General features: G+C 39.6%; 1 protein-coding gene across 3 annotated transcripts in view; it reads left to right on the top strand.

Moving 5' to 3' along the window:
* The window catches only part of ODAD2 (outer dynein arm docking complex subunit 2), a 174,133-nt gene that overhangs the window by 50,710 nt on the left and 108,005 nt on the right, over positions 1–15,418 (top strand). For all 3 annotated transcript variants that reach the window (XM_060659076.3, XM_060659075.3, XM_060659077.2), the window contains 6 exons: positions 2,799–2,945; positions 3,337–3,546; positions 5,476–5,718; positions 6,050–6,160; positions 8,376–8,530; positions 9,632–9,874. In XM_060659076.3, coding sequence (XP_060515059.1) covers positions 2,799–2,945; positions 3,337–3,546; positions 5,476–5,718; positions 6,050–6,160; positions 8,376–8,530; positions 9,632–9,874 — 1,109 coding nt within the window. The remainder of the gene's footprint in view (positions 1–2,798; positions 2,946–3,336; positions 3,547–5,475; positions 5,719–6,049; positions 6,161–8,375; positions 8,531–9,631; positions 9,875–15,418) is intronic.

The raw sequence follows: 15,418 nt of genomic DNA, 5'->3' as shown, positions 1-15,418 counted from the left end.
CTTCTCCTTAGTAAGATGTTTATGGCATCTGGTCAAAGTAGAACAAACATTTGAAAATCCTTTGACATAGCTGGTATTTAAAGAATAGCAATTGGCTAACATTTGCGGCTCTGTATGTTGAATATTTTGGCTCCTTTCCTCTGGTATTCATTCTGAAAGATTTATAATCCTTTGGGGAGTGTGGTCTACAAGAGTAGAACTGAATCCTGAAATGTGGAAAAACTAACTTTCCCTAATATAAAACTGTTCTAAAAAAATCTCTCAAGCCTATGAATATGTTTCCAGATTTTCAGAAAAAGCTGATGATTTACAGAATTTTTTTTTCTAGAAGGATCTAACTTCCTCATGATAAATGTAAATTTTCCATCCTTTGGCTTCACCATTGGCTTAGAGATAATTCAGAAAAATATAACATCGTACCTTTCTGGGCATCTGCTGAAATGACACGGCCCTTTAAAAATTTTATGTCACTGGTTACAATGTATATAATGAAATAAAGCACAAAAGGTAGGAATAATCTAGAAGAGAAAAAGTAAGAAACCTTGAAGTGACATAGGAAACAATGATTGTGCTGAATGTATAAGTAGGAAAATACTACCAAAGAAAACACAGTGCAAGAATAGCAGTCAAGAAGGTCCTTGATCACGCACAACTGAGAATGCTGGGACGGCACTTTCTCCTTCAGAGTCTGACGGGTATGGGTGGACTCCCTTGGCTTGACTGAGGTATGACATGCTGTTTGACGTCTTCTTGCTTTCAAGCCATGCTGGGGTCTGAAGCCACTGCCTAAAGAACTCTATCTGAAGCTCTTGGTTTGCATTGGCAAACTTTTAATGTGGGAGCCCAGCTCTGTTCCTTCAGGTATCCATCCCAGGGGAACTTTCTTTTTTTAACCATTTAAATTCAACAAAAGAGCCTTTTAAAATTAATTTTCTCCCTCTCTCTCTCTTTCTGTCTCTTTTTTTTAATGCTTTTTTTCTGTAGTATTTTCTTTAATTATGGTTAGCATTTAGATTATTCTTTATGGTTTATGAAATACCTGGCTTCTGTTTTTAAGTGCTTGTGTGTGTGTGTGGGGGGGGGGGGTGTCCTGTGCCCCCAAACAAGGGAGATTATAAAACTGAAAGTAATAAATGAAGGATTTACTGCTTTATATTTCAAACCAACTGTAGGAAAATTGGTGGTGTTAAAATTTCTCTTGATATCAAGAAAAAGACATGAGGAGCTGTAAGAACAAAACTTACTATTTTAAATGTAAATAATAAAATGAAGGCTTTTGTCATTGTAAACTTGATCTTGAATATAGTGGACAGCCTGGATTACCCAGAAAGAAAATTAGTATGAAAAGCAGACAATGACAGTGATGTCAACACAGGATAGTGGTTCATAACATTTTTTAGAGATGTAGAGGGAGTTTTCTGGAAGGGTAAGAGGAAAGGCTGAAGTCTCAACCCTTCCATCTTTTGGATGCTTAAGTTCTTATAGTTCTATTTCAGCTTCTTATTTTAAAAGTAATACATTTTACTGAATTCACAAGAGGTTTTACATATGTGATAGAAGGAGGGGCTTGGGCTGCTTGAATATAATTTCCATTTTTGTGCTAAGTGTATATAGACTATATCTCTGTACATTTATATATAATAGATGTAGCAATATAAAGTAATAATTAGCAAATGAGAATAAACATAATTTGTAGGTGTCTTTCCTCAAAAAGGAAAGAAAGGTTTATTTGAGGCCATTGGTACTATGTTTTGAAGTAGAGATCCAAAGCCATCGTTCATGAGCACACTTTACAAAAATGTCTATTCTTACCTCTGTTAGAAATATTGCTTTTGTTATTTGCTCTGTTAGAAATATTGCTCCTACAAACTATTTCAGCACTTATACTGGAACTCTTATTTACCACCTAGTCTTAATAGCGGGAGAAGTAATAGGTACTATGCTGTGTCCTTCAGATGATTTTCAAAGCATTAACGATCAGTGGACATTGCCTAAGAATTCCTGCAGTAAATTCTGATGATAATTTCCTGGCAGGTTTGTTTCACTGATCAATCATTACTTTGTTGTTTAATATCCTAGATTGTTTTACCTTAAAGGAACAGTTCCCCACTACCCTTTACATTTGGTGATCAGCTAAGCAGACGTTGATTGCATGATTCTCTACATTGGGCCAACATTTTGCCCATGATACTGAAGGCTTCTTTTTTTCTCCTTCATCAACCCACTGAGTCATCTCCAGTTCTTAATGGAATTGCCTCCTCACTCCCCACCCCACAGCCCTTCCCCTACCTACCGCGGTCCCAGCATGACTGTTATACTGCTTCCCACAGGGTTTCCCTTTCTCCAGAAAGACTGTTCCAGACTGTTCCACATACATCTGTAAGAATAATTTTCAGGCACAGTTTGGATTGCACAGTACTCTATTCAAGAACTTATAGGGACTGCCTATTACCTCTACATAAAACTTACATTCCTCAGTCGATCTCTCAACGCTTGCCCCTTGACTCTATTTAATGTACTAATACCGCCTAATGTCATAGCTGTTTAAAGCAGACAGACCACCTTTAAATGTTGACTCTTAATTGGAATAATGTTTTATGATACTCTGTAAAGCTTTTTCATGCTTCAGCTCTACATGATTCATTTAACAAATTATAACCCACTCAGAGAACTTAAAAAAATTTAATGTGCCGTGTAGGGGGAGACACATTTCCCAGTTCATGGATTCATAACCATTAAGTAAATTTCCATGGAAGCATGACCTTATTTAACCTTTCTGTGGCATTGTGTCTTCCTAGGGAGGAAATCAGACAGCTACAGTGATCGCACTATGTTCAATGAAGGATTTCAACTTAGCGCAAGAGACCTGCCAGTTGGCAATCAGGGATGTTGGAGGCCTTGAAGTTTTAATAAATTTACTTGATACAGATGAAGTCAAATGTAAAGTGAGTGGCTTACCTGACATGGGTGACGAACCTTCTAAACAACTTCTCGTGCTTCTCTTTTTACCAATAGGTGCCTGCTACTTCTGCCTACTTCTTGTCTTTGTCTGCTATTATCACTGATAACTTGCTCCTTGTACTGTTAGCTGCTCTTTGCATCTCTGCCTTTCTTCTTTATCTTCTGGTTCCTTTCCATTAGTATGTGCTTCTTAAATGATGAATGTTTGCTTACATAATTGAGGGACAATAAGGAACATGCGTGTAACACCCGGGAATAGAAAGTATTTCTTTAAAAAACTTCACTGGGGAAGGATTTTAAGTAGACTTGGAATTTTTTAAAAACTTGTGCTGGTTAAACACTTATTTTCACCTCTAACTACTTTTTCTCATTTAGATTGGTTCATTAAAAATCCTGAAGGAAATCAGTCATAATCCTCAAATCAGACGTAATATTGTTGACCTTGGGGGCTTACCAGTTATGGTTAATACACTTGATTCTCCACATAAGAGTCTGAAGTGTTTGGCAGCTGAGACAATCGCAAATGTTGCCAAGTTTAGAAGAGCCCGACAGGCAGTGAGACGCTATGGGGGCATCACCAAACTGGTGAGTACTGCGGACATCGTCATCAGCTCACCCTCTGCCACTAAGATGTCAACTCTCTGCTGTCCTTCCTAAAGGAGATGTTGCCTTTGCTGAGTCTTTTTTCTTTAATTTTTAAAATGTTTTTTTTATTTTGAGAGAGAGAGAGGGAGAGAGAGAATCTCAGGCAGGCTCTACACTGTCAGTGCACAGCCTGACACAGGGTTTGATCTCATGAACTGTGAGATCAAGACCTGAGCTGAAATCGAGTCAGATGCTTAACTGCCTGAGCCATCCAGGTACCCAACCTTTGCTCAGTCTTGAAAAGCGAGTAGGTATTTGTCATGCAGACACACCAGGGAAAGGCAGTTCAGGAAGATGAAGCTGTGTTGATAAAAGCCCAGAACTGGAAAACAACAGAGTATTTGGAAAACGCAAGTGGCTAATGTGGCTAGACCTAAGATGAGATGGGCTGGGTAGTAGGAGGTGAAAGTGAGGGACCATGGTGGTCACACAGGGCCTTATCCAAGAGCTGAAGAGTTTAGATTATTTATAGATACTAAGGGAATAACTGTTGGGGACACATGTTTTCAAGCTGTCTGCTCTCTGTTCATCCCATTGTTTTAGAATGAAAAGCCATCTGGGGTGCCCGGGTGGCTCAGTCGGTTAAGTGTCCGACTTCGGCTCAGGTCACGATCTCACAGTTTGTGAGTTTGAGCCCTGCGTCGGGCTCTGTGCTGACAGCTCAGAGCCTAGAGCCTGTTTCAGATTCTGTGTCTCCCTCTCTCTGACCCTCCCCCGTTCATGCTCTGTCTCTCTCTGTCTCAAAAATAAATAAACGTTAAAAAAAAATTTAGAATGAAAAGTCATCTAAATGTCCTTCCTTGGGCTGTAACTAGTTAGGCCATGAGTGTCCACTTGACTCAAGCCAGTCCCACAGATGTCTCTCCCAGGAATTTGGAATTAGGAATCAGAGACTCTACTTAGTCTGGACTACTCTTTACTAAACTCAAGATGGTGGTCATGATTATGTGGACATATCCATGGAACCTGGCCTGCAGAGAGAAGAATGAACTAGACACACACAGGGTAGAGATAACCCTGGGTGCCCTGGCTTCACTTCCTCTGGAGCACCCTTACTTATATAGATAAGCTACTGCTTATCTATATAAATTGCCTTTCCCTTAAAGTCTTCAGTGACTTTCGTTATTGCAAAAGGAAGGAAGGAAGGAAGGAAGGAAGGAAGGAAGGAAGGAAGGAATAAAAAGAAGAAAAGAAAGGAAAGAAATGATCCTGGCAGCTGTGCCATGTGGATTGGTTGGTTTTGGTAGCTCAGGTGGGGAGCCATGTTCTCCAAAGAGGTCTCATGGTTTTAAGAATATACAAGCCATTCAGTCCTCACAGAAAGTTCTAATGGCTTTAGGGACTCTAGTTTTCTGAGATACCAGGACTGAGGATATAGTTTACAAATCTTCCTAATGCATATATTATAGCTATGTTAAGAAAATACAATCTTGGTGAGATTAAATTTCTTATAGAAAGGAAATGTAAACACTCCCAAATTTGGAGGAAGGTGTTTTGAAGGGTTTTGTTTCTTTGTTTTTCATGTGTAGTATGAAAGTTAATTTGTAAAAGTATTCTTATTGTTTTTTAAGTTTATTTTATTTTGAGAGAGAGCACACACACGTGAGAGGGGGAGGGGCAAAGAGAATCTCAAGCAGCTCTGAACTGTCAGCACGGAGCCCAATGTGGGGCTCGAACTCATGAACTGTGAGATCGTGACATGAGCTGAAATCAAGGGTCTGAAACTTAACTGACTGAACTACCCAAGTGCCCAGTAAAGGATTCTTATTTTTGATGGAGATTATCTTGGTAGCAACCCTGTAGCTATTGAGGGATATGTTGTTTTATTTTAAAGATTCCCATGTACATCATATTCATCTATTCTTGTAGGTCGCTCTACTCGACTGTGGAAAGAGTTCAGCAGAACCGGCTCAATCGAGTCTGTATGATGCCAGAGACGTGGAAGTGGCTCGCTGTGGGGCTCTGGCATTGTGGAGCTGCAGTAAGAGTTACACAAATAAAGAAGCCATTCGTAAAGCTGGGGGCATTCCTTTGTTGGCTCGCTTACTGAAGACGTCTCATGAAAACATGCTAATTCCAGTGGTAGGGACATTGCAAGAATGTGCATCAGAGGTACTCAAGCCAGCTCTGCTTCCCTTGCTTTCATTTACCTTGACTTTCTTTAGTTGAAAAATAATTTTCAAGGTTATCATGACTGCTAAGGATTTTTTTTGAGAAGTCAGCAGTCTATTAAAGAAGATGAAACTAACAGAACATTAATTAAGTTGGTACCCACGTGATGTATTTTTGAAAATGTTGACTAAATTCTCTTCTTATATTGTTGTGTTAACCTTGGACTTTAGTGTTTATTAAGAAAGTTTGTTTGGCATAACTATTAGTAAGTATAGACAGGTACTTAATATTCGTGTCTTACACACATAAATATTTAAATCTGTGTTCCTAGGAAAACTACCGAGCTGCGATCAAAGCAGAAAGGATCATTGAAAATCTGGTGAAGAACCTAAATAGTGAGAACGAACAATTGCAGGAACACTGTGCCATGGCCATCTACCAGGTGTGGGGGACTCTGTGGGCAGCTGTGGTCTTCTTCTCCATGTAGTTAAGGTGGTGTTTCTAAACATGGGTTCTCATTCTCTGGTGGTAGGACTCAGGAATCAGCATTTTTAACAAGAACCCTTTAGGGATTTTCCTGTACACATAGGTCTGAGAACCACTGTCCTGTGCTAATGACAGATGCCTGTATATGTGAGAGAGAAACCTGCACCAACATGTCTTGATTATTTACATTTCTAGAAGGCACTTATATGTCTTTCTCTCCTAAAACAAATTACTTAGTGTAAAATAGGAAAATATATACATGGTGCCTTTACATTGCTTTACAGGCACCCTATTCAAACATAGTGGTCTTGAGAAATTTATCTTCTACCAAGACAAAATGGATGGATGAATGAGTGTGATGTTGCGTGTGTGTGTGTGTGTGTGTGTGTGTGTGTGTGTGTGTGTATTCCTGTTTTATCTTTTTATTTACTTTAATCTTTGTTAAATTTTTGTGAGCTATACACTTTATAGTATAGCAGAAAACAGATTAGAAAGAAAGATGGCTTCGAAAAATTAGTAGATGGCTGGTTGCTGGCCATGCCAGCTTCTACCTATCAGAGACATCAGAGTCCATTTCCTAGAGGAATGCATTTAAAACATGCATATTGGGGCACCTGGGTGGCTCAGTCGGTTAAGTGTCCAACTTCGGCTCAGGTCACAATCTCACAGTTTGTGGGTTTGAGCCCCACATTGGGCTCTGCACTCACAGCTCAGACCCAGAAGCCTGTTTTGGATTCTACATCTCCCTGTCTCTCTGTGCCCTTCCGCACTTGTACTTTCTCAAAAATAAACCTGTAAAGATAGGTAGGTAGGTAGGTAGGTAGGTAGGTAGGTAGATAATAAAATGTGCAGTGAGAGTATGCCAAAAAGTCAGAGTCAGAGAAAGGGGTTCATGTCAGTAGAGGATGGTATTAGTTTGCTAGAACAAAACAAAATACCAAAACAAAATACCATATGGTGGCCTGTTAAATAACAAATATTTATTACCTTATAGTTGTGGAGGCTAGAAGTTTGAGATCAAGGTGTACGCAGCATTAGTGCTTTCTGAGGACTCTCTCCTTGGCTTGTAGGTGGCTGTCTTCATGTTCACATACCATTCCTCCTGTGTCTCCACATGTTCCTTCCTCTGTGTCCTTATATTTTATGACATCAGTCATATTGGATTAGAGCCCACCTCAATGGCCTTATTTATCCTTCATTACCTCTTTAAAGACCTTAACTTACATCCTGAGGTACCGGGGTTAGGACTTTGACATATGTGAGTTTTGAGGGAACACAGCTCAGTTCAAAACAAGGATATATAGCCTTGACTTGCATATGTAAGCCTTATCTGAGTAACTATGAATGATTGGTTAGAAATAGTGATTATTTTTTCTAAAGTTGGAACTGAACCAGAAGCAAAAGTCATAAATAGAAGAAAAGCATGACAGGTGCCTTGTGGTGCATTACAATGAGGATTTCTTCTAGTGGCCCTCGTGGATGATCCATGACATGCATCTGTATCATATGGCCTCAGAGACCAACTGTATACTTAGGATGATAGCACATCTATACTAAATTTATCATCTTTTTGCTCTTTAACCTGGGAAGGGCGATCAGCTGGGAACATCTATGTAGTACGTATTGATTTCAAAGGATGACACAAACATGTGGATAAACATATGTGAATATAATGTCAGTCGCTATTGCTATAACTTACTGCTCTGGGCATAGAAACTCTCTTGAGGAAATGCTCATCTCCTAGATTTTGGGGGTCACTGAAGCTCTGACTAAATCCGTATCACTCGTGTTTTCTCTGCTACATTTTCCCAAGACTGTGTGTTGCATCACTGCAGAAATCCTCTGTCCACGCATGTAGTGTTCTAGGTTTCTAACCAACCAATCTCTGTTTCTGTCTCGGTGGAAGCCCAGGTTACCTCAGAATTGGCTTGGCAGAATTTCTAAGTATGTAGAAACTGCTAGACGCGGCCAAAATTATGTAAGGGACAAGAGACAGTGTCAGATAGCTGCCAGTACAGAGAAGAATTAGATTTTACTTGGAGGCCCCTTCAGAAAATGATACTCTTTGAAAAGAAGTTTCAGCGCCACTAAAATGGCAGCCTCTTTAGCAATTACAGAAAGCTTGATATGCTTTGATCGCTGAGAGCCTCTGATTTGATTTTTGTGTGTAGTGTGCTGAGGATAAGGAAACCCGTGATCTCGTTAGACTGCATGGAGGTCTTAAACGCCTGGCCAGTCTGCTCGATAACACGGACAATAAAGAACGGTTGGCTGCTGTCACTGGGGCAATATGGAAATGTTCCATCAGCAAAGAGAATGTGACCAAGTAAGAGAAGACATTCAATATTCTGTAATAAAAATATGGCCATCGAGGAATAGCTGTATTCTTAACTTTCAACTAAAACATCTTTCATCAAGATATAAATGTTTCTAAATACAAGTATAGATGCATAAAAAATATGCCCATTGAAACACATTCCCATAATGTTATTTTAATAAACAGTCAGTTATGATGCTACTCGTAGTATAGTTTCCATACTTGTGTGTTCTAGACTAATTTGGCAGTATTAAGGATTTTTAGAAATGAAAGACTTCTACTTCTTATCCCACCACCTGGCTATGGTTTTCTGTGCCTCACTTAGTAAGGCTAAGGGATGTGCTGACATAATCTTATCCGTGTGAATGGGCTCTTTTGCTTGTGGGCCGCCATTTAAATGACAAGTACCTCTGATCTCCTGCAGAGACCTGTCAAGGTGAGGGGATGAATTCCCACTGAATCGTTAGAGATGGAAGTGGTTCCATTCTTTTTGCTTTTCTAAAGTTAAACAAGATGAGTCAGCTAAATGCCAGCTCAAGGGCTGTGTAGCCACTGTCAGATAATTTCATTGAATTTTAAAGTATTTGTAAACTTTATAACTGATTTAATCTTCAGATTTGTCTCTTCATATATTTTTAGGGTTCTCACACTGTGTGGTGGATATTCCGAGGCAACCTTCCTTGTCTCATTGTGATGATTTTAACAAGAAATTCACATGTCCTATTTAACACAAAATAGGTTTATTTTGCTTTGTTCATGTAAAATAGTCTCTGTGACCTGGGGAAGACACCCGTAGCATAGTAGAATTGCTGACACTCTGATTTGGAAGAAGTTGGTAGTTGTCTTAGAGACCGTACAGTATAGTGATTAATGGCGCGGATGGCTGGAAGTGGAAACCAGCTTCACTATTTACCAGGCTTCCAATTAGCTTTCTGAAAATGGGGATTATGGTAGTATCTGCATCATAGAGTTTTTGTATAGACCGTATGAGCATGTAGTTGGCATTTAGTAATTTGGGGCTCTTAATGTTATTAGCTAATTATACCAAAAGTAATACTGTTTCTCCTCCCCTCCCCCCCCCCCCACCTCTTCTTCTCTTGATGAATTTAGGTTTCGGGAATACAAAGCCATTGAAACTTTGGTGGGACTTTTAACTGACCAGCCCGAAGAGGTACTTGTGAATGTGGTTGGTGCATTGGGAGAATGTTGTCAGGACTATGAAAATCGCGTCCTTGTCCGGAAATGTGGTGGCATTCCACCACTCGTGAACCTCCTCGTTGGAGTAAACCAAGCTCTTCTTGTCAATGTCACAAAAGCAGTTGGTGCTTGTGCAGTAGAACCTGAAAGTATGATGTAAGTGGCCTGGCAACGGAAAGATTTTATTTGAGAGTGATGGGGGAATGCTTGGGTAGTCAGAAACAGTGTCCTCCCTTAGAATTGGGGTGCACAAATGATGCAAAAGTAAAACGGATTTATATATAAATAGCCACGAGGTTACCAGTAATGAGTTACTGAGCCAAATTGTTCCCTAGGAGGAGCTGGAGGGCTAAGGCTAGGCATATTGGGAGGACTTAAAATTCCCAGTAATTAATTATTTCCCATGCAGAAACCTTCGTACAATCAACAGAGTTTTTCTCTGCTTCCTAGGGAAGAATTCTCTCTCTCTCTCTCTCTCTCTCTCTCTCTCTCTCTCTCTCTCTCTCTCTGAGAGCCTAGGTAGTTCTAGTATAGTATCCTTCTTGTTTCTCAGTTCGGTTCAGCAAACTTATTTTGAGCACCTAACAAGTGCTGTGATTTTATGAGGGGAGAAGACAAAGGGTTTTCACCTGTGATCTTAGTCCTGAAACAAATTCTTGTCTAATTAGGAAGAAAAGATTTAAATGTAGTACAACTTAAGAACAATAGCAAGGGTTGCCTGGGTGGCTCAGTCAGTTAAGCATCTGATTTGATTTTGGCCCTGGTCATGATCTCACGATTGTGAGATCGAGCCCCACATTGGACTCTGCACTGTCACAGTACAGAGTCTGCTTGGGATTCTCTCTCTCTCTCTCTCTCTCTCTCTCTCTCTCTGCCCCTCCTATGCACTCTCTCTTTCTCAAAATACATTTAAAAAATTGGGTTGTTTGTCTAAAAAATAAAAAGAACAATGGCGAGATTATATAGAGATTATATAGACAAAATATATACTTAAACATAGAAATAATAACTTGTATATAAATTAAACATATATATTTATATGAGACATAAATATATTTAAGTGTGTGTGTGTGTGTGTATAAAGTCCAGAATGGGAAGAATCCATATAGGCCAAAGCTATTGTATAAGGGTTCTCTAGAGAACCAGAAGCAACAGGATGAGAAAGGTAGAGGGAGGAGACATATGGAGATATATTTAAGGAATTGGCTCATGTGAATGTGGTGTCTTGGCAAGTCCACATTCTGATGGGGGAGCCTGGAAAGCTGGAGACTCAGGAAAGAGCTGCAGTTTGAGGTCAAGGCAGTCTGCTGGCAGAATTCCACAGAGGAAGTCAGCCTTTTTCTATTAAGGCCTTCAACTGATTGGATGAAGCCCACTAACATTATGGAGAATAATCTGCTGTACTCAAAGTCTACCAATTTAAATATCATCCTCATCCAAAAAACACGTTCACAGAAATATGCAAAATAACATTTGACTAAATATCTGGGTATCCCTTAATCCAGTCGACTTATAAACATTAGCTATAACATGTCCCCTCTTTGTCAACTTGGTACCCATTCATGCATCTCCTTAAACCATGCTTAAGTCTGTATAAAGATAATAACAAGGCCATATTCCTGCCTAATACTATACAGCTATCCAGTGTACCACTGAAAATACACTAACCCTTTTCCCAGAAGAGGAAGCAGAGTTCTTGGATGATATTTACTCTTCTTCTTGATATCCTGTTACTTAAATACTCTGATATAAAGCTAACCATTCTTAAAAGCCATGATATAAAGTCATTATGTCTCATGTTACATGACAAGAGGATAAGAGAGGGAAGAAAACAAAGATACACACATATTTATAACAAAATAAAGAATATTCATGACAATTATAATATTCATTCTGTAACTGGTCATGTGGTCATAGCTGGTATTTATAACTACCTTCTTTCATTCCTCATTCCATATTCCCTTTGCCCTCAGCAAGCACTTTAGCTGGATGTGGTTCTTTACCTGGTGGGGTATCCCAAACCTTCATTCCTGAGGGTCTGGGCCATTAGTAGTCCTGCCTGGATTGGGCTGTTGTAGTTTTCCATCGACCTTAATCACAGGGCATGGTAATACTTAAGACCTGCCCTAAGGGATCTCCTGTTTTCCAGATATAGTCTTCTTTACTTCCATTGTGGAACAGCAGTTCAATTTACCCTTGGTAATTGGGATCACCCCAGCCAACACAGTAACTCCCTTCGTTGCTTGTTGATTTAGAGGCATGGGGAGGCCAAAGTGGTCGGGTGGCAATTTTAACTTTGAATTCAGTGCCCATGAATCCTGGCTATGGAAACAATAACACCTCATTATTTGCAGCTTGATAGCTCTTTTGGCCTATCCTATAGACTCCCAGAGGTCTGAAAACCTTCCTTCATTTCATCCTATCTCTGTCCCCTTCAGTCGAAGTTGGCAGTTTCTTGAGATGGTTGATTGGATCCATGAGTCACACCTGTTATCTTGTTATACTATGATTCTTCTATATATCTCCTATATAATTTGATTTTGATTCACTCATTCATTCAACTCTTCAATATGTGTGACCAGGCACTCAGGGCTACTGTGTATGGATATACCCTGCACAACCCCAGGGAACACCATTCACATAGACATATACAGAGTACCACATATTGTGGGGCCATACATCAACTCTGCTGAAGTGTAGTTTGCTATTTCACCATTTGATTATTAGAGGAAGCTCATAACGTACGCCAGTAGTCTCTGGTAGTACCTTCTTCCTTCTGCTCACTTTCCTGGCATTTGTGATTCATTTGTGTTCAGTCAGGTCCTCTTCCTTCACAGGAAGCCTGAAACTCGATAGCCTTGGAGCCCTGTTAATGTGATTCTGGTCTAACCACATGTCTGGTATACAAGTACTAAAGCCACTATAACTCTTTTTGGATTTGGTTATTGGAGCCGTAGGCTCAGGTGTTTCAGACACCAAGGAACAATAGTTGTTACCCATGATATCTTCGAGAGAAGAACATCAGCCAGACTTAGAAGACACTTTTCTGATGTATTTATCTTTCTGAAAAGCACAAGGTATAGCACCTGATAAATGTTTGTCAGAAATGGTTTTGTGTATTTCTTTTGACCTATGGCTCTTGTTTACTTTTTGTCTGCTCATATCTGCCAACTACACCCACTGCCTCTGAATGTTTTTTGAATGTGTCCTCCTGCTCTCTGCCCTCAGTTGAGGTTCTGTCTTCTTTTACCTGGACCATTGAAGCAGGTCCTGTTTGGTCTCATCTCACATCTGTCCCCTTCCATACCTTTCTGCATGGCACTGAAATTTGGTTTCCTAAACTGTAGATCTGATAGGGTTGTTTCCTTGGCCTAAGGAATCGTCAGGGACTTCTCAGCCTTTAAAAACCAAACCTAAATTCCTTCACCTGGCATTTAAAGCATTTGCCTCCTGGCCCCTTCTGCCTCCCAAGCTTCATCTTTTCCCTGCAGATGTTAGTTAATTAGAGTTATATTGTTATTTGTTTATTCCTTATTCATTACACAAATATTAATCAAATATCTTTTGTGGTAGGCACTGAAAGGATAGCATACCCAAAGCAAAGTTCCTGCTCTCTTGGAACTTACATTCTGTTGTGTATGTGGGACACAGACTCTAAACTCTTAAACAATTTCAGATGGTGCTAAATGCTATAAAGAAATTAGCACTATAGGGGCACCTGGGTGGCTCAGTCAGTTAAGCATCAAACTCTTGGTTTCGGCTCAGGTCACGATCTCTTGGTTTCATGGGATCGAGCCCTGCATTAGGCTCTTTGCTGGTAGTGCAGAGACTGCATGTTTTTCTCTGTCTCCCTCCTGTCCCTCCCCCATTGGCGCTGTCTCTGTCTCTCTCAAAATAAATAAACTTAAAAAAAGAAAACTGCACAATTGAAAGAGAGTGAGTGAAGGTGGTTACATTAGCAGCAGTGGAAAGAGGAAAGAGAAAGTGGAAGACAGGACAGTAGTCTCTGAGAGGATAATATTTGAACAAAGATCTGAGAGATAAGAGGACAGCCTGAGGGAAGAACACCAGACAAGGAGCAGCAAACACAAAAGCCCTGGGATGGGGTTGAGCTCAGCTTGAGAAGCTACCTTGAGGTTGTTGGGTTTTTTTTTTTCTATATATACTTTTCATATATATTTTATCACTGTGTGTCTTGTTAGTAGTATGTGTTTTCCTATATCACTGTGTGACTGTGTCATGAATCATCTTTTTATCTCTTGATGATTACTAATTGATTTTTAATTGAGTTCTTTATTTTAATTTCAGTATAGTTAACATGCAGTGTTATATTAGTTTCAGGAGTACAATATAGTGATTCAACACTTCTATACATTACTCAGTGCTCATCACAACAAGTTCACTCCTTAATCTCCATCACCTATTTCACTCACACCCCCACCCAACTCCCCTTTGGTAACCATCAGTTTGTTCTCAATACTTAAGAGTCTGTAGGGGTGCCTGGGTGGCTCAGTTGGTTAGGCGACCGACTTCAGCTCAGGTCATGATCTCACAGTTCGTGAGCTCGAGCCCCGCGTCAGGCTCTGTGCTGACAGCTCAGGGCCTGGAGCCTACTTCAGATTCTGTGTCTCCCCTCTCTCTACCCCTCCCCTGCTCACGCTCTGTGTCTGTCTCTTAATAATAAATAAACGTTAAAAAACTTTTAAAAAAAAGTCTGCTTCTTGGTTTGTCTCTTTCTTTTTTTCCTTTGTTCATTTGTTTTGTTTCTTAAATTCCATATATGAGTGAGATCATATGGTATTTTTCTCTGACTTATTTCACTTAGCATTATACTCTCATGTTGTTGCTAATAGCAAGATATTATTCTTTTTATGGCTGAATAATATTCCATTGTGTATATATACTACTCCTTTATCCATTCATCAGTCGATGGACACTTGGAGGGTGTGGCATTGACATGTAAAGAGGCAATTATAATTCAGGTCTTTGCATCATGTTAATAAGCTTGTTTTTTGTTTTAAAGTTGACTGAAGATTACTGAAGGGTTTTAAGTATAACTTGAGATAGAGGAACATGTTAAGGGATCATTGTAGGCCAGAGGTGAAGGTGGCTAAACTAAGCCAGTGGAATATAATATAATAAAGAATAAAGAAATGAACAGATTAAAGAGAGATATAAAAGGAAAGAATGGATAAACCAGGTGAACGATTGAACATGAGTTCTAAAGAAGAAGGAGTGATGGATGATATTTAGGTTTCTTTTCTTTTGTTTAATTGAATAAATTTGAGGTGCACATTGTGTAAGAGTATGATATATGTACAGCATGTTACTTTGATATATGCATATTTAGGTTTCCGACTTTGGCAACTAGATCAATAATGGTACCACTTACTGATATAGGGAATATAGGTGCAGGACTAAGTGAAGGAAGACTGAACTTCACTTGGGGAGATACAAGGTCAATTTGTTCATCATTTTAGTGCCTAACACAGTCCTAAGCTTAGGGTAGGCACCCAACAAACATTTACTGTATAATGAATAGATGGTGAATTCAGCTATGGTTGGGTGGGCACTGAGGTTCCCATGATACACATCCAAGTGTGATGGCAACCAGTCTATTGGATATTTGTGTCTAAAGCTCAGCATAGAGATGCAGGTCAGAAATAGTGTTGTGAGTATTTGGTAACTGAAGTCATGGCT

This window comes from Panthera onca, chromosome B4, assembly GCF_046562875.1.
Source record: "Panthera onca isolate mPanOnc1 chromosome B4, mPanOnc1 haplotype 2, whole genome shotgun sequence".
Classification (NCBI taxonomy): Eukaryota; Metazoa; Chordata; class Mammalia; order Carnivora; family Felidae; genus Panthera; species Panthera onca.
Note: the sequence above shows the minus strand (reverse complement) of the source record. Positions and strands in the feature narration are given on the sequence as shown.